We start from the raw sequence: 16,982 nt of genomic DNA, 5'->3' as shown, positions 1-16,982 counted from the left end.
TTATTTGAAATTTAATTGATGGCAACACTTTATTTCATTTAAGTATAATTTTCCCGCAAATTATATACCCATTAATATTAAAAATTGTTGTTTCATACCTATACCTTCAAAAATAACAACATGGAAGAAATAAATATTTTATTTTATTACTTATAAGTTGATACATCAAAAATTATTTTTCCAAACTTTATGTACCAATTAATTTCTACTTTGCCTTAACATATACCGAGCGAGTGTGATCTTCTGTACCAAGTGAGCATGCAATAGAACTTGGACGATTCGTCACTCACTTCTCGTGTCGCTGTTGTAACGTTTAAGTATAATTATAATCATATATTAATAGTTATGAAGTATTATTGATTCTTTGTAAGCACAACATATTTACATCACTCTACACACAAACACTCCTCGCTGTTGTTACCTATTACGTTACCACGCAGAAGAGTTCATAATTATTAAAATGTGATACGTTGTGATTATTACGTTTGTCGAAGCAAATTGTACTTACAATTATAATTTTACAGTTTACAGTAATACTTGCAATGAAAATTTTTATTTTTGAGAATGAACAATAAATAGTTTGAGAATGTTTGTAATCATAAAGTAATTACTTTCACTTATTTTTGGATAAATATAAAACTCTCTCAACTACACGGTATACATTATCAAACCGAGGAATACAGGTATACCTTTTGGGGCAAAAAAATATTCATGCACCTTGAAGTATTGGCTTTGACGGACATATAATAGGTATATACGCCAACAAATAACACCACAAAACGACAAAACAATAAAGGCACGCCTAGCGCCTCTGACGGCACGTTCTCGAACAACAATCAGCTGACCCTGTTTTTCTCCTCTCTCTCTCTTCTGTTGCCAAACGAGATGTGCAGTGCAGTAGGTACACAGTCCATAATAAGTATCGAGCAAAGTCAATACACAACGCAAAACTTCATCTCGTTGTTGTACAAGCGATAGGTGTACATCCTATAAGTACAAATTAGCAAGACACGCAGCATAAATGCGCATTATAAATAATAGTTTAACGCTGTGGGCCACTGGGAGTCTTGTCGTCCACGACGGATAGCACTCGCGACGACAACAACATCGACGCGATGATGGACATGAAGACTAATGTGAATTTCGTGTGCCAGCGGTGCCTCCAGCCACTCAAGCTCGACCCGAGCTTCAATCATCTTGGCGAGCACACACTGGCCGAGTTGTCGCGTGAGTTTTTTTGTTTATTTATTGCGAGACGGAGGCCAAAAATTGGCTGTCATCTGTTGTTTAAATTTCGTTTCGTTTCCTCGTTTTTACGAGAAGTTATACAAAGCCGTTAGATTAATAGGAAATTTCTACTTGGTACAAACTGAACACAGAGTGACTCTCGATTCTTAATTACTTTGAGTCCTCAGTGTTTTCAGCAAAATTTGTTAGATCTGTAGTATGCTCGTTTGCTAATCTATGTACGTTTGAAGAGCAAATTGTGGGTGTATACGACAGCTCATCTGTTTTGTTGTAGCAGAAGTGATTAAACATTGTTTTGCATGCTTGTAATACGTTCACTTGGTGACAATTTTGCTTTCTGTTTTTATTAGTACCTATTCAACAACAAAGTACTGGGGACATTGATTCTCAGAGCAGCAGCTTGGAGCACTTGGTTCCTCCATTTCGTCTCACAGAGTTCACAAGTGGATCGAATGGATTCATGTTGGTTGGTGATTCAGGTGAAACAGAGAGCCTAAGTCATCATTTAAGGGTAAGAAAAAAAATACCATTATGACTGGTACAAGTGTATCTCACATGAATGTCAAATGAACATTATATTTTTAGGTTCGAGCAACACTGTTTGATGTGCTGAGTAGTACCACATCCTGTGATCATCCACTATGTGACGAGTGTACAGATAGTCTTTTAATGCTCATGGATCAACAATTAAGGCTTACAGAAAACGAATGGTCAGAATACAGGGATTATCTAAGAAGACTAGAAGAAGAACAGTTGCAGTCTGGAAACGAAGACAGTGAAAAAGAAGCTTTGGAAAAGGAATTACAAGATGCTAGGGCTGAAGAAAAGAGAATGATAATTGAGTTAGAGGCATTAAGAAAAGAAGAGGCAGCAACGAAAGAAGCGATTGTGGAACAAGAGAAAGAAAAGGAAAGGTTACAGTGTGAAGAGGAAAGATATTGGAAACAATATGCACGTCATAGAAGAGAAATCATGCTGGCAGAGGATGAATGTAGAAGGTATGTTTATAAATTGTTACTACAATATTTCAATAATCTACTCTTTATGTGAACACAAATTAACCATTTTAGACATGAACAGTTTGAACTAAAGTATTTTTAAATATTATAGCTTGGAAAATCAACTGGCCTATGCAGTATCACAACTTGAAAGACTGAAAAAGACCAATGTCTTCAATGCTACTTTTCACATTTGGCATTCTGGTCATTTTGGCACTATAAACTCTTTTAGATTAGGAAGGTTACCAAGTGCTCCAGTTGATTGGAGTGAAATAAATGCTGCATGGGGTCAAACAACCTTACTTTTGACTGCACTTGCAAGAAAAATGGATCTAACATTCAAAAGATACAAATTAGTGCCATTTGGTAATCATAGTTACATCGAAGTGCTAGATCAGCACAAGGAGCTACCTTTGTATGGTAGTGGTGGTTTCAAATTCTTGTGGGACACAAAATTTGATGCGGCTATGGCTGCTTTTCTTGATTGCTTGCAACAGTTCAGGGAAGAAGTGGAAAATAGTAAAAGTGGATTTAGTCTTCCTTACAGAATTGAAAAAGGAAGAATAGAGGATTGTTCAACAGGAAGTTCTTATTCAATAAAGTAAGATATCTATATGAAATAATTGTTTATTATATTAATACTCTCATTTTCATATACAAAAGTAAACTGAAACGCTCTGTTTTATTTATAATACTATTATAATTTATAGTAAATAATTTGAACACTATTTACAATTATTTTTCAGAATCCAATTCAATTCTGAAGAACAATGGACTAAAGCTCTTAAATTTATGCTGACTAATCTGAAATGGGGTCTTGCCTGGGTCAGTTCCCAGTTTGATAAGGATGAGGCATTAACGCAAACTGATCTCAAATCTGCGAAAACATAATTCTGCTAAGAAAGGCTGTTCAATGTACATACGTATTTGTATATAAAAAAAGTTTGTCCTAAAGATAAATTATTTGGAATTTTAATTTTTTATACTTTTAAATTTATAAACAATGTTTAAAGTCACAACGTATCATAGCGATCTTTCTTATTTGCTAAAAACCAAGAAACACCGTTAAGAAAACATGGAGGACTCTGAACTTCTTCAGAAGCAACGTATTTCTTAACTTCTTCAATACTCATTTCAATAATTTCAATCAGTTCACCTTCATTTTCTGCTCCTCCGCCTACAATAAGTATCATTGTTAATAAATTATTAAAATGAATTGGCACTGTTTTTACTTCTAGAGAAAAAATATTTGTTGATAATTTTGATAAAATATGAAGCTAACAATATAGACACCAAGTATGTCAAGACTTTACTTTAATCCCATGAATATTGATAGCTTTCAATAAATATTCTTGAGAATATCATTGAATAATCCAAGTAATCTTACCAGAATGAATGTTCATGGCATCAGTAACTTCAACATAGAACAGAGTTTGTTTTGTAGCAGAAGACGATATAAACCTAGATTGAAATTAAAAACTGAATGGGATAAGCCACTCTATCTTTTTAATGTAAAATATTTGTAAGCTGATTTATAACTTGCCTGTAAGTAATGACCTTCTGGAAGTTTTCAAGAGGTGCTTCGTAACCGCACTCTTCTCTCAATTCATCTTGTGCAATCTCGACCAGAGGCTTATCCTTGTCAACAATGCCAGCGCACAATTCAATGGTCAGGCCCAGAGTAACAGGATACTTCTTAGGATCTACTTCTTTCAGCTTTTCTGGTAAGCATGCATAGTAAGCAGCAGGTCTGAATTGCCTGACAAACACCAACTTTTTGCGATCGGTATTAAAAACCACAATACTGACACTTTCGTGGGCCCTCATAAGATCCCATTGCTTTTTTTTACCATCCTGGATGAAGGTCATACGAATTGGCCGGAGCCAAGGGGAGTCGTGAGGAAATGGCTCGAAACGTACCTCTGACAGGTTCTCCATACGTTCACGGATCTTTTTGTTTTGTTCTTCCAAAGATAAATTTGACATTTTTCAAAAAATTTTCTGGGTTGACACTCCTGCAGTTGCCGATTACGAGGTGTAGGAAAATATCACTCGACGCTGTCAGCCAATGTCAGATCTTGGCGAAAATCTGATATTACTTATCATGAGAATGTCGTCACGCAATGTTATAAACAACACATCGAACTAGACGATGTAAGTATAGTTGTAGTAGTTAGTCTTATTGAGCAAATACCTACTTATCACGATTTCACAGTTTTAATATATAATCAAATGTGAGCGCCAACGCGCCTGTTTTTCGCGCTGTTTTTAGGTTATAAACAACCAAGCAGCGGGAAGTTTTTGAAAGTGACGTTTAACGTACTGTGTTAAACGGCTTAATTTAGTTATAATTGTTTGTCATAAACTCATTGCTCAACTTGTATTTTACAAAACTTACTCAGAATAGATGAGAACATCTTAATTGTTATTTAAATGTACGAAAATCGTTTTCATGTACAAATAAGTTGTAAGAAAATATTTGACATAAATTATTGAAGTGGTTTCGTGTTTTTTTCAAAATAAGCTGTTGTAACGTAAATTTTAAAGTCTTGCATCAAATATAATTTTGAAAAATATTTGCAAAGCCAAACTAAACGAATAATAAGCTTACTTTAGTTTCGAGGATATTTTTATCTTGCGTTGGGTGAATTTTTTACCTATCAAAATTTTTATTTCTTTTGATCCACGTATTACATATTATACTTTTTTATTGTTTGGTAACAATATTTACACCTTTTGTAAAAGCTTTACAATTTTTACGATTTCATTTCTTTTTCTCTTTCTTGCCGTTTTCTTTGCCTGACGCATCTTTCTGTTTCTTTTTGGAATCAGAGGGCCTCTTAAACGAATCCAATATTTCTTGTTGCTTCACTTGTGTTCCAAGGTGCACCACGTTGGGCCTCTTCCTGGGTCTATTCACAGCAGCCGGTGGTGAAAACTCAATCTCCATATCCGAAGCTGTAGAACTCGAAGCAATAGAGTCCTTACTCTTGACGATTTTGAACTGCAACGGATTTGTAGGCTCATCCAGTCTAGGTGCGCCCGATGCGTCCTGTCTAATGGGATACATCGTCACGTAATACGTTCCATCTTTCCTGTGAACGTGGAGCGTCGGAGGATACTCGATCTCCTCCTCGGCCTCGGCTTCCTCGCAGAGATTCTTCTTCCCGCCCGTGTAGCTTGTCGTCTTCTGGACCTTGCCTCCTTTCTTGCCTCCCAGTCTGGGAAGCGACATAGGTCTCCGGGCTTCTTTGAAGAAACCTTCTCTGGCCTCCTTCAGTAGACCTTTGAGGGCTAAGCTTATGGCTCCTGGTCTCCAGCCCGTGCGTGGCTTGAGCTTCGTCACTGGATCGATCTGGTTCCACATCCATCCCATGTGGGCTGGCACTCTGGCCCTCAGAAGGTTGCACTTTTTGTGACCGTAAACAGAAGCTGGATAAGCACTTCCGTAGGAGTAGTCGAACTGAACGGGCTTTTTCGATTTCTCCCCGGGAACGGACTGCGACCTTCCCTTCGAGTGGCTCTTTTTATCGGATCTCAGCGCGTTTGACGTTTTCTGCGATGATTCCGCGTTGTCTTTGGGATCCCCCTTTTCCGCGTTAACTTTCTTGGGTCTCGACTTGCACTTTGGCTCCCCGCAAGGTGTTTCCTCGACAGCCTGGGGCAACGCGATCTCGACTTCCTTGGGCTTTTCCGATTTTTCATCTTTCTTCTTGGATCTGAGCGACGCGTGGGTCGACGGATCCGGCAAACTCGTCACTCCCTCCTGAACCACTCCCGACTTTTTTGGCCCACTCGTGCTCAAAGTACCGGACATCGCGCTGTAATTGGCCTTCTTCAAGTTGTCCACGTTTTGGGCGTTGCAAAGATTGGAAGTGGCCTCGGGCTGTTTGTTGACGGGCGCTGCCTTTGAGTCGGCTTTTTTGATCTCCCTCGGCTCCTGGGACCTACCGAAGTACGGGCTCTCGGTTATCCCCAGCCCGGCAAGGCCCGGGACCTTCCCGATGGAATCGACAAACTCTTGCGCGTCCTGGAAGGCCTTGATCAGACAGTCCGGGCCCATGCAAGGCTTCTTCCTGCAGACCGGCTGGCCCTTTTTCCTCAGCATGTTTTCCAGATTGTCGTTGCCCGTGCAAGAACACTCGGGCTTTGTACCTCCCTTGTTTTCCACGTGTCTCAACCGACAACGGTTCAATGACAAGTACTCCGGATTGATGCTGTCCAGCCGCACGAAACTGTTGTCGAAGCCGTTCTGAAAGCCAACGCTCCTCTGTCTGCCCTGTGATAAGAATCATCGCCAATTGTTACCTACTTTACGTGATGGGCGAAAAAAAAAAAAAAAAAAAAAAAAAAAAAAAAACACAAGGAAAATCGACAGTATGGAAATTCCAAAAGGTGAAAAAACGCTATCGGCAAACAAATGTATAGTTGCACAAACGTTGGGCGCGTGCAAGCATCGGAGACGCGCGACATTCGAATCTAAAAAAAAATGTTGGCTCGCGTAATAAAGCCGTCACCGATAGGCCGGCGCTGGATTCCATAGGGATAAAGCCGTTGCACGGCCTGTCGCATTAGCCGCACGAGCCACACCGACAACGTGACGTCTATACCTACTTATAGGACGGCGTGCACGTGTAGGAGTCTCGATAGGTATCGCGTCCCCGTTGAGATCGTCCGCAAGAGTATTCCCGGAAGCGAGGGGTAAGTATGGCCGCGGGGTCGAGGATAAATTCATTGTTCGGCTCGCTCAATGGCTTCATAAACGTCTCGGGGGGAAAAAGCGCACAAATCTCGTTTACCTGAACGCACCGAGGCTCGCTGTACACGAAGAGAGGCGATGTCGAAAAAGAAGAAGAAGAAGAAGAGGTCAGATAAACAGAGAGAAAGAGAAGTACCGAGATAAACGGAAGAGGAGTAGTGGTGGTGGTGGTGGTAGGCGCAGAGAACAGATGGATAGACAGATAGATAGAGTAGAGAGGGACTGCTAACCGTGGTTGGTTTCCCACAGCCGGCAGCTGGATAGGCCTGTTGCTGGCACGCCGCTGACGATCCACCTCCGCCCTCGAGGCGAGCCAAGGGCAGCGCGAAGCGGCTGTTGTACCAGGTAAAGTCGGCATCGCCGCTGAAGAGGCCGGCCGCGCCGCCGGCTAACTCCCCGTTACCGCCGCCACCCCTCAGCCTCCTCTTGCTCAGCTGTTGCTCGTCATTTTTCGCGATCGTAGTTGCAGCGGTGGTCGTAGTACTGGCTATCGTCGTCGTGTCTGCGGCACAATGGGTGGGCATAAACTGTAGAGCTGTTCTCTCCCTCTGGATCCCCGTGCGGCCCCTGCCCTTCCGCGGATCGTTAGCCCGGAGCACGGGATAAGCAACAGTACCTTGGCTGCTGCAGCCGGAAGGACAGAGGCAGACGGACTTGTTCGTCTTCGCCTTGTCAGATGCAATCGAGGAACACGCGCTCCGATAGCGGCCGGCGTACTCGTCGCTGGGCTTACCTGGCGTCGTGAGCAGCTCCTCGGTGCCCGACGTGCCCATTGTGGCTCATGTAGCGCCGTTGCCGTGGGAGCTGTCAAAAATACCCTGGCTCCACTACCTGCTTGTGATTTTGGCCTTCCAGGATTCCGTTCGAGTGCTCACCAAGCTAGGGGGGCCCGTTTTTCTCTGCTCTCGTTCGAGGATGATTTTGCTCCTTTTTGGGTGGAATGATTGGTGGGCTTGCGAATTTTGCGTAATTTCTTTTTTTTTTTTCTTTTTTTTTTTCGGGGCGATGAAGGGTTTCTCGATCACTTCATCTTTGGGTTACTTCAAATTTCGATGGAACCAAATCGCCTCTCTGGCAAGCCTTTTGTCACTGCAGCGTCATGTCATTTTTGTTTTTGTTTATGAACTTTCGTCTCCATGGCGATCAACTTTGAAGATATGCATACTGCGTGGCGAACGCCAATTAACGATAAAAACAAAACCATGAAATTTATTTTTTCAGCCAAATAAATAGGATTGCCGTTTTGACGAAACATTTTTTTTTTTTTTTTTTTTTTTTTTTTTTTTTATTCGAAACAATTCCCATCGATAACGATTATTTTACACTGTCGCTCGCGCTTTCGCTCCTCATGGTCGCGAGCACCGTGCCCTCGGTGATTTTGAACTGCCTTTTCACATCCTCGTCTTCCTCCTCCGAGTTTTCCGGCTTCCGGGCGATCTTCGTGATCCGCATTTCACCGTCGAAATCGTTTCTAAAAACGCAGCTGTCCTCGTACATCTGGTAGTGCGAAACGATGTAGGAGCCGAAAAAGGTGAGGCGCAGGTAAATATTGATGGAACCTAAAAAGATGACGGCACGGTGATTTCTAGCCGATGCACCAAACAGTAGTGAAAAAAAAGGGGGGAGGCGTAGGGGAGCACCTGCGAAATCTTTGCCCGAGTCGAGGATGTTGTAGCCACCCTTGAGCTCGTAGGGCTTGGGTCTGTGCTCGGGGTCGTTGCGTACCATGGTCACCTGGTCGCAGAGGCAGCCAGAGAGTGGTATCGAAGCCTCGGCAACGGGAAAAGTGTCACCCTCCCGGAAAACGCCGACCTTGAGGGGTTGCGCCTTCATGGCCGAGACGAGGTCTCGTGGCTTCCTGACGAAGAGCACCGACTTGCCACAAGCGTAGATCAATCCCTCGGACTCGTCGTACTCGTCAGGTGGAACAGGGGGGTGGTGGGCGGTGTCATCGGCATCGCGACGCGGTGTTATCTCGAAGACCGGGAAATCGAGGAATTTGAGCTTGATCAGGGGCGGCAGCTCGGCAAAGTCCTCGCGGTACTTGTCCGCCGTGAGCTTGAGACGCTCGACCGTCAGCTCGACCAGGTAGAGCAGCTCGTCTCGGCCGCCGAAGCACGACATGTCATCACGATCTGTCGTCCGCTCGCTCGCTCGTTCGTTCGCTTCTTTCCCCCCCTTGGCTGGTTAGCCTATTGTTACTTCCTGCTTCTTACCCTCTTGTCGTCGTAGTCATCCTCGTCCTTCTCGTCGTCGTCACTGTTGTTGTTGTTGTTGTTTTTGTTGTTGTCAGGTTGTTTTGTGCACAGTGTACACGTATATTTGCTCGACGGGCGAAGGAGGAAGGGCCGATCTTCACGTTAAATCGGTAAAATTATGCTCGAGTGCAATTACGGAATAATTTTAGTTCCACGGGTGGTTGACCTCTGATTAAACTTTTTTATTTTTTAAGATGTATAACCATAACGAGTGGGAGGAAAGACACGATGCGCTCGTGCCTATACACTATGAAGTACAATGTTACGAAGTCAATTAATGTTTAGCGCAAACTTTTTTGTCTCAACAACGCATTTTTGTAAACATTCTTGGCATCAAATCAACGCCTATACTACACTGAGGTTATAGCGTTGATGAGAGAGCGTAAGGTTAAGGGTATACGTATTCTACTCGTTTTTGTTAATTTTACCTATTTGTTATGATTATTAATACAGCTACTATCACATAAAATAATAATAATAATACGCAATTTTTAGGGAAATAAATAGAGCTAATTATAATAGTAAGCTAGTAGTTGAAAGAAAAATAAATAATAATTCATGGTCCCAAAGGGTACTTACGATTTAGCAGATGAGATGGATGAAATAACTATTTGTATCCAAACCAGCCGATGATACTCAGGTGCTCTAAAAATAAAAAAAAATCTCTTACTGTATTTTCTAGATTTTTTTTCTTGTTTTTTTTTTTTTTTTGTTTTGTTTTCTACACATATTATATTCATAAAAACACTGTAACAAAACATTAGGAAATATATTTTATGGATATATGTAACAAATTATATTTTATAACAGTGCCCCTTATGCTATTCCCAAACATAATCCAAGACGTATACACGTAACGTAAGTTGAACGTAAATTTAGACAAGAATGAAATCACTTGCAACGATTCACATCATCATCGTGAAGCTGCACAGCCGATGAGAAGAATCGCGGCCAAGTTCATTGCTGAATCTCTGGAATTCGCGTCTCGGGTATTTCCTCCCCCCACTGGCAAGGTTGTTATATGGCGCGCTTACAGTATCCCCTATCTCTCTCCCACGTTACATTCGCGAAGGAAGAAAGAAAGAGGGTAGAGTGTAGGCGCATAAAGATGGAGAGCGATCCGAGAGTCCTTCCGGGCGAGGAGTACGAGGACAACGGGTGTAGGTGTGTATGTGTGTATACGTAAGTAACGCGAGAAATATTCGAGCCCCCCTCAAATCGTTGCACCCCCCCTCACCCTTCCTTGCTCGATCCTCGTCGATGGACGAGGACGAAATAATGGCTTTCGTTAGATGGAGATAAGGCTGTAACTCTTTCGGGGTAAAGATGTGTCATGTCTCACGGCGAGAGATCGGGAATAGAGAGGAGCAGTGGTCCGGGCTTCTACAGCGCGCCACCGACGATCGATCACCCGCGGAGGACACAACAAGAACAGGAGGAAAGAGAGAGAGAACGAAGGACGTATAGAGTGGATCCTGGTATCGCTCGCTTGTTGCGGGACGCAACCCTTGCCACCGCTGATATGCTGCTGTTTGCTGCTCCGAGATCCTATCGATCTCTCGTCCGCGCTCTCCACTCGTCGTCGCCTCTCTCTCTCTCTTTCTCTCTCCCCATCGACAGTTTACGTATACGTATACACTGTGCTTGTTCTCCTTTTCATCTACACTCAAGTATATTATACTATATACTTTTCCCTCCGATGTGCTCTCTCTATATCTTTCTTTCGTTAATTCGTTGTCCGACTGATGGCGACGACTACGTGCCTTCCCGCCAGAGTGAGCAGGTATATTGTTAATTTTATTGCGACAGCCGCGGATTTCTCATTTCTTTCGCAGCCGTGGACGATTTGTCGATCGAGGCCGACGATCTTTTAGATTTATCGGCTGTGTGACACAACCTTTTGTCGGACGAATCATGTTTTGGTCAACTGACAGCCTTTTAATGCCGAGTAATTTTACATCTCGATCGACTACAGAATAAGCACCGTAGCATACGTTACAAAAAAAAATGACAATAGTATATGCCTATACTAAATTTTTTAAAATGATATCCATCCTACTCATTTCAATGGTCAAAACATAGTTGTCACTCTTTACTTATGCGTACGCATACACATGTACCAACAACTCGACAGTTGAACCAATTTGACTATGCCAGCTAGTGTTTATATCCCTGCGTGGTCAAAAATACCATTGGACACCAAGTACACCAACATCCATCAAGATAAAAACATAAAGGTTAAATGCTCATTGAGCACGTGTATTATTCGTTTGTCAGTGCATACTTGATTCCTGCCGCGAAAGCCTCGGGAACGAATCATTATCGTTTCTCATTTGCAGTGCAATGCAAGTCGGTCACGTTAAACGTATTAAATCGTACCCATATGTATATAAGCGTTCCTCGAGATATCGCGAAATATCCGTACACCATAAGTATATACGGTCGAAGGAGAGCAAAGAGAGGAAGAGATGCCACCCTCCTCCTCGATAATACCTTGAGCGCATCTATCACGGGTCCGGATCTCGTGGAGCGGAAAGGCCCGCGACCGGTCGGATTAAACCGAGAGCATCATAAAGCGATCGATATTCGCGAAATTGAATTATCCGATTGGCGGAGGGGTGCGTATAACGTACACTCGCTCGCGATCGGCCTCACATCGGTAAGAATATATATGTAACAGTAAAAAAACGACGCTTAATAAAAAATCCGTCCGAGTATGTGCAGGAAAAAAAAAAAAAATACGGGTGGGGTTATTTTTCGTGCGGCCGCTTTTGGCGCGCTCTCCTCCGCAAAGTAAAGCAACGGCGGCGCGCTCGCGTTTATATCGGGCAGGTATATGGGTACCGTTACCATTCGGGCGCACGCGAAGATCGGCTCCTCTCGTCCCTCTTGGCTGTTTTGCGTTTGCCTTGGCGGCACACACACATACACACACGTATAATGCACACAGCGGAAAGAGAAGACGAGTTTTGTATTGTAACAGGGTGTTAATTTCGGTGCACACCGCGTAAGCATGCCCATATAATATAATGCACGCTAAGCCGATCCGGCTCGCGATTTCGCGCCGGACGAGGAAAAAATGACGCCTGCTTTCGCAAATTTATACAGCACACACACTCTCTCTCTCTTTTAACTCGTTGCTGTTATTATAAATACACGCCGGACTTGATGGGCGCGTGATAAGGTTCGTATACATACTGTTATCTAACGCGGCTGTCAAAACGCGAGTATAGGTATGTATGGGTACCCGCTACAACGCTCGTGAGTTATATATTTTGTGGGTGCAAGCACTTGCCCCGCTGATCGTTAAGTATCGTAATTTTCGAGGCGTAATATCGTGCCTCCGATGTGCCGTTGCCGTTTAACGGAACAACGCTTTGTTGCTCATTTATCCAAATGGGCCTTACGGGTGTATATATATACAATGCATCTGTGAAAGATGAACGTATAGATGCCGCGTGAGAAACAATGATTATGATAATGGTAATAATAATAATAATAACGGCGATACGTGTATTCTCTGAATTTGTTTTCGCGCGCACCTTTTGGTGATCTCCGGGTGGGTCCAGTCGCCTCATTCCTCCGTCGTTCTCCCTGGCCATCAGCAACGCCGCGCTGAAGTATGCGCTAATTGGTACGGGCGCTCACGCACACATCGGACGGGCGGAGGGAATACTCCATTTGATAATTAAGAGAAAGGGGATAAAACGAGGGGGGGTTACACACAGGTATGCTCGAAATGGACACTCGGAAATAGAAAGGAGGAGAGAGAGAAAGAGAGAGAGAGATGGCGATGGAACCAAAGATGAGAGGCGAAAACCAAAAGAGGAGTAAGAAGAAGTGAAGGAGGTAGGCGGCGAGCCAAGGGGGAGGGCGAAAAAAGGAGAGTCAGCAGTCAAAGGCGCGCACGTATACATACGCGCGCTCGGGGGACACGGCGGCTCGTTAAAGGGGGGGTTTCGGGACGCGAGGACTTGCCGGTTAATTGGTGCCTTCTTCTCCTCTCCTTCCTGATGCTGATGGTTACAAGTATCAGCAGCAGTGCCACCACCATGGCACCGGTAGCTCTATACGTATATATTATATATGTATTCACTCTCGCGCTTGGCTTTTCGGTCCTCTCTACTGTATATACATATACTTATACACATGTATGCCGAGGACAAAGAAGGAGGAACGCAATGTTCTCCCATAACGCATTATCGCCAGCCTAGAAATGCGCTCCCGAAATCCTTCGGCCGGCAGCAGCAGCTCCTTACTTATTTTTCTGCAGCTGCACACAATTTTTTTTTTTTTTCATTTCCCATTCTTCGGGACGGAGCGAGAGAGCAAAGGAGAAAACGACGACAAATCGAAACTGTCCCCGTGAGACCGTGAGGCAGTGGGTGGCTCCGCTGATTTATTTACGAAGGTGAGGGGGAGAATATTACGTAGCTTCGGTGAAAAGTGTATCCGGTTTTAGGACTTGATTGTTTTCGCTACCGGGAAATATGGCCATTAATTGGGGGACGAGCTGTTTGGTGCTCGTTTCTCTCGATTAATAGGCAGAGAGCGATTTTACGGATTTCGAGACGCTTATCTGGAGATCTTTACGTCATTTGGTATCGCTTTTCTGTCAGAAAGGTATAGGAGGACGCAAATGATCGAAAATTTCGTGATTCTGGTTAATTAACGTTTAATCTCGTAAATGATTAACTATCAAATATCATTATCAATTAAAGACAAAGTGTAAAATAATATTAAGTTGTGATTTAGTAAAGTTCTTTAAAAATAATTATTATATAAGTACGTGGTAAATTTACCCCATGGGGGGTAAAACAAATTTTCCAATGTTCCACAAAATTATTTTATTGAGTATAACTAAGTTACAGCCCTTTTTCTCACAAATTTTCTCAAGATTAGTCGAAAATGGCTCTAAGTGAGGACTCTGTCTTTTTCTGAAAATATTGGCAAAAGAAACACTTCACTAATTGCACCCGAGTTTGCAAATTAGATTCGATTGTTCATTAAACTGACAAAAAAACCCGAGTGAAACTACGCGTACACACGTTTTTCCCAAGTAAAGTGAGAGCATAAAACGTTCCAGGCAATGATCGTGCCCAAAAAAAAAAAAAAAAAAAAAAAAAAAACCAATGGGTCGACGCAAACATTGCGTAATTTTTTGTTGTCTTATTGTTTCGAAAGAATTTACAAATTTCCATATAAATAAGTTTGAATAATATCTCACCCCGGCAACCATACATCAAAGCCACTTGCTGATAACAATCACCATCGCAATAAGTTTTCAGACAGCTCATCAAAAAAACACAAGAGTCTGAAGAAGGAAAAAAAAAAAACCCCCACATTTTCCCGCGTGATCGATCGCCATCCGTGAAAATTTTCTCACACAAACTGCCGTCAGGTTAACAATTTAATCTCACGTAGGACACGCGCATTTTACTCGAGGCCTGCATGAAACGGGCGACCATAGTTATTCATAACTTTATTTACATAAAACGTGATGGAGCTTCCAATTGAAGGAGAAAAGGAGCGTTTACGAGCGACAAACTCCTCGTCGAGGAAAATAATAATTACCTAGCGAATCACATGTTGCTGCTGGATCAGCTCAAGAGGAAGGACGGATAGACGAGCGAAGAAGAGGCGGAGGACGAGGTCCGCTTGCGATGATCGAGTATCGATACATAAACACACATGTAGGCAGTGCATTGTGCTTGTGTGTGCAGGTATACGGTATAATCACGGCCGAGTAATTAAGTTCAATCTCGGCGGAGATCGCATCCAAAGATACAGGGTTGGGGGTCCAGAATTTCTAACGAAAGCCTCGGAGAGGACGCCACTTCCGGTTGTTCTCTCTTCGTCGTAGGGGTATATTTTATTTATATATACGTAATATGACCATACGTAAACCGCACCCGGATGATGCATCGCTTATACACACGTGTGTTAGCTAAGGTTTCTTTTCCCATACGGTTTTAGCAGAGAGATCAGAGCGATCTTGTTTCCGATATGTGTCCCGCGCGTTGGGTTATTTCTTTATTCGGTATGCACAGCTTATGAATAACCGTTAGGATCGTGTAAGGCTATATATAGCTCTCCTTCTCCCTCTGGAGTGCAGATAAAGTGCATATATATTTATGCTCTTATGTACACAAAGCGGCTACCTGCCCTGGCGCGACTCGTTATTTTGAACCTTTTTTCCTGTTTTTTTTTTTTTTTTTTTTTTTTTCAACGCCACACACAGTCGGAGGCGAATAAATTATTTGTTCTGCATTTATAATGCATGTAGCATCGGTGTGCTCCGTATCAGGTACCAGTGTATAGGTGTTTAATTAATATTCCGTAACGGCCATTACGGGAATCGCGACTTGTATTATCCATGTGTCTCTAACAGATACCATTTTCCGATGTTTCGGTACGATATTACCTATACTCTTGGAAGTACGAATCTGATAAAATAACATTATTATTTATTGATTCATGCATAGTTTTAAGCTATTCTTCGAAAGGTATCATTAATAACATGTTGCAAAAGTTATTCAATTTGTGAAAATCAAAGGGGAAATTCTGTGCGGTGCGTTCACGTGATGGGAGTAGAATCCGTTGGCTTGTGCATAGGTGCGCAATTTTCTCGTATCGATTTCGCTATCGTCAATTCTCCAAAGTGTCGACCTACACCGTCGCGAGTTTGATTTCTCCACTTTTCCCCCGAAACTCGCTCTTACCATGCTGTGAAATTTTTACCGCTCGATTCGCTCCCCAAAGACCAAAGCTCTCCCAAGGGTACGCATCCCACGCGACAACGTTTTTTTTTTTTTCCGCTTGCCGCTCGTTAATTCATCAAAGCTCTAGCTTCCTCGGCACAGGTTGTACTCGGAATGCGGTGCAACTGCGCTGCAGTTCCCGAGAACATTTGCTCACGTGTAGGAACGAAATTTGAATTAACGGAGCAAGCGAGCGAGCCACCGGAGATTACTTGCTGCTGCGGCTGAATTCAATTACGCGTGTACATGTGTACACGTGTACGGCTGTATCGGCAGCTGCTCTTGGCCGGAGGAATTAAGATTACAGTGCTACGGAGCTTGGGAGTCCGTCTTTCCCTTTGCAGGTGCGGTTGTACTTTATTTGTCGCCTCTACCGCATATGATAGTCTAATATTTCTCTGGAAGTGTACGTACATGTCTTTTAGTATCCTTTAATCCAATTGAAATGGTATTTAGATGTATATGTGTCTCCTGTATTTTACAGATTTTACCCTTGACTTCACTTCTACCGTCAAAGTATCACGAAAAGTATCTTACTTTATCAAAATTATTATTATACTTATTCTTGTTCCAAAAAAAGTCCATTGTTTAATCAGTTATTTTTTCAGAGCCCACGAAAGCGCCATGATTGTTTTGAACATCGATCCTAAAAAGCTGGTGTTTGTCAGGCAGTTTAAACCTGCTGCATTGGCATGTTGGGCGACCAAACAAACAGTATGCAATGCTTAAGTTACAGATGAAACAATCAGACATCACGGTAAATTTAAAACTCTATTTTTTATCATTACTTAATGATTAAATACTTTCAATGTATTTCTTAACAAAAATAGTATTTTGCCGTAGGATACGGAGTCGACTGTGAAGGAAAACTGGTAAAAGTTTTCCATTTTCAAGTACAAATCAATTCTGAAGTTTTGTTTTTTCAGCTTTTCAATTTTAATTAACTACAGAAAAAAAA

The 16,982-nt window shown here is 42.6% G+C and overlaps 3 protein-coding genes across 3 annotated transcripts; 1 reads left to right on the top strand and 2 right to left on the bottom strand.

Annotated features, from left to right (window-relative positions):
* The first annotated feature begins 759 nt into the window (after window positions 1-759).
* Window positions 760-3,222, top strand: Atg6 (Beclin-1-like Atg6). The gene is made up of 5 exons (XM_014363631.2): window positions 760-1,227; window positions 1,599-1,759; window positions 1,834-2,246; window positions 2,359-2,847; window positions 2,993-3,222. The coding sequence occupies exons 1-5, from the start codon at window positions 1,116-1,118 to the stop codon at window positions 3,135-3,137; spliced, it is 1,320 nt and encodes a 439-aa protein (XP_014219117.2). The 5' UTR covers window positions 760-1,115; the 3' UTR covers window positions 3,138-3,222.
* On the bottom strand, window positions 2,896-4,432 carry LOC106647310 (uridine diphosphate glucose pyrophosphatase NUDT14). Its single transcript, XM_014363632.2, has 3 exons — window positions 3,790-4,432; window positions 3,634-3,707; window positions 2,896-3,423 (listed from the first exon to the last, which is right to left on the bottom strand). Exons 1-3 carry the CDS (start codon window positions 4,230-4,232, stop codon window positions 3,260-3,262), a joined length of 681 nt encoding a protein of 226 aa, XP_014219118.2. The 5' UTR covers window positions 4,233-4,432; the 3' UTR covers window positions 2,896-3,259.
* A 578-nt stretch (window positions 4,433-5,010) lies between these two features.
* Window positions 5,011-9,241, bottom strand: LOC106647287 (uncharacterized). Its single transcript, XM_089590774.1, has 5 exons — window positions 9,222-9,241; window positions 8,646-9,154; window positions 8,343-8,564; window positions 7,236-7,783; window positions 5,011-6,516 (listed from the first exon to the last, which is right to left on the bottom strand). The coding sequence occupies exons 1-5, from the start codon at window positions 9,239-9,241 to the stop codon at window positions 5,011-5,013; spliced, it is 2,805 nt and encodes a 934-aa protein (XP_089446900.1).
* Between the last annotated feature and the right edge of the window lie 7,741 nt (window positions 9,242-16,982).

The sequence above is a fragment of the Copidosoma floridanum genome, unplaced genomic scaffold (genome assembly GCF_036245765.1).
Source record: "Copidosoma floridanum isolate Cflo_tuat_1 unplaced genomic scaffold, Cflo_Japanese_pri ptg000013l, whole genome shotgun sequence".
Classification (NCBI taxonomy): Eukaryota; Metazoa; Arthropoda; class Insecta; order Hymenoptera; family Encyrtidae; genus Copidosoma; species Copidosoma floridanum.
Note: the sequence above shows the minus strand (reverse complement) of the source record. Positions and strands in the feature narration are given on the sequence as shown.

What these genes read in the sequence shown, in the direction of transcription:
- Atg6 (XM_014363631.2), top strand. Translation starts at nt 1,116, where the DNA reads ATGATGGACATGAAGACTAATGTGAATTTCGTGTGCCAGCGGTGCCTC. An exon ending in CACACTGGCCGAGTTGTCGC is followed by an intron (nt 1,228 to 1,598) that starts GTGAGTTTTTTT and finishes TGTTTTTATTAG; the next exon opens with TACCTATTCAACAACAAAGT. An exon ending in GCCTAAGTCATCATTTAAGG is followed by an intron (nt 1,760 to 1,833) that starts GTAAGAAAAAAA and finishes TTATATTTTTAG; the next exon opens with GTTCGAGCAACACTGTTTGA.
- LOC106647310 (XM_014363632.2), bottom strand. Translation starts at nt 4,232, where the DNA reads ATGTCAAATTTATCTTTGGAAGAACAAAACAAAAAGATCCGTGAACGT. An exon ending in CAGAAGGTCATTACTTACAG is followed by an intron (nt 3,708 to 3,789) that starts GCAAGTTATAAA and finishes ATTTCAATCTAG; the next exon opens with GTTTATATCGTCTTCTGCTA. An exon ending in TGCCATGAACATTCATTCTG is followed by an intron (nt 3,424 to 3,633) that starts GTAAGATTACTT and finishes TACTTATTGTAG; the next exon opens with GCGGAGGAGCAGAAAATGAA.
- LOC106647287 (XM_089590774.1), bottom strand. Translation starts at nt 9,241, where the DNA reads ATGACTACGACGACAAGAGG. An exon ending in CTCGGGCAAAGATTTCGCAG is followed by an intron (nt 8,565 to 8,645) that starts GTGCTCCCCTAC and finishes TCATCTTTTTAG; the next exon opens with GTTCCATCAATATTTACCTG. An exon ending in GCTGTGGGAAACCAACCACG is followed by an intron (nt 6,517 to 7,235) that starts GTTAGCAGTCCC and finishes CAGGGCAGACAG; the next exon opens with AGGAGCGTTGGCTTTCAGAA.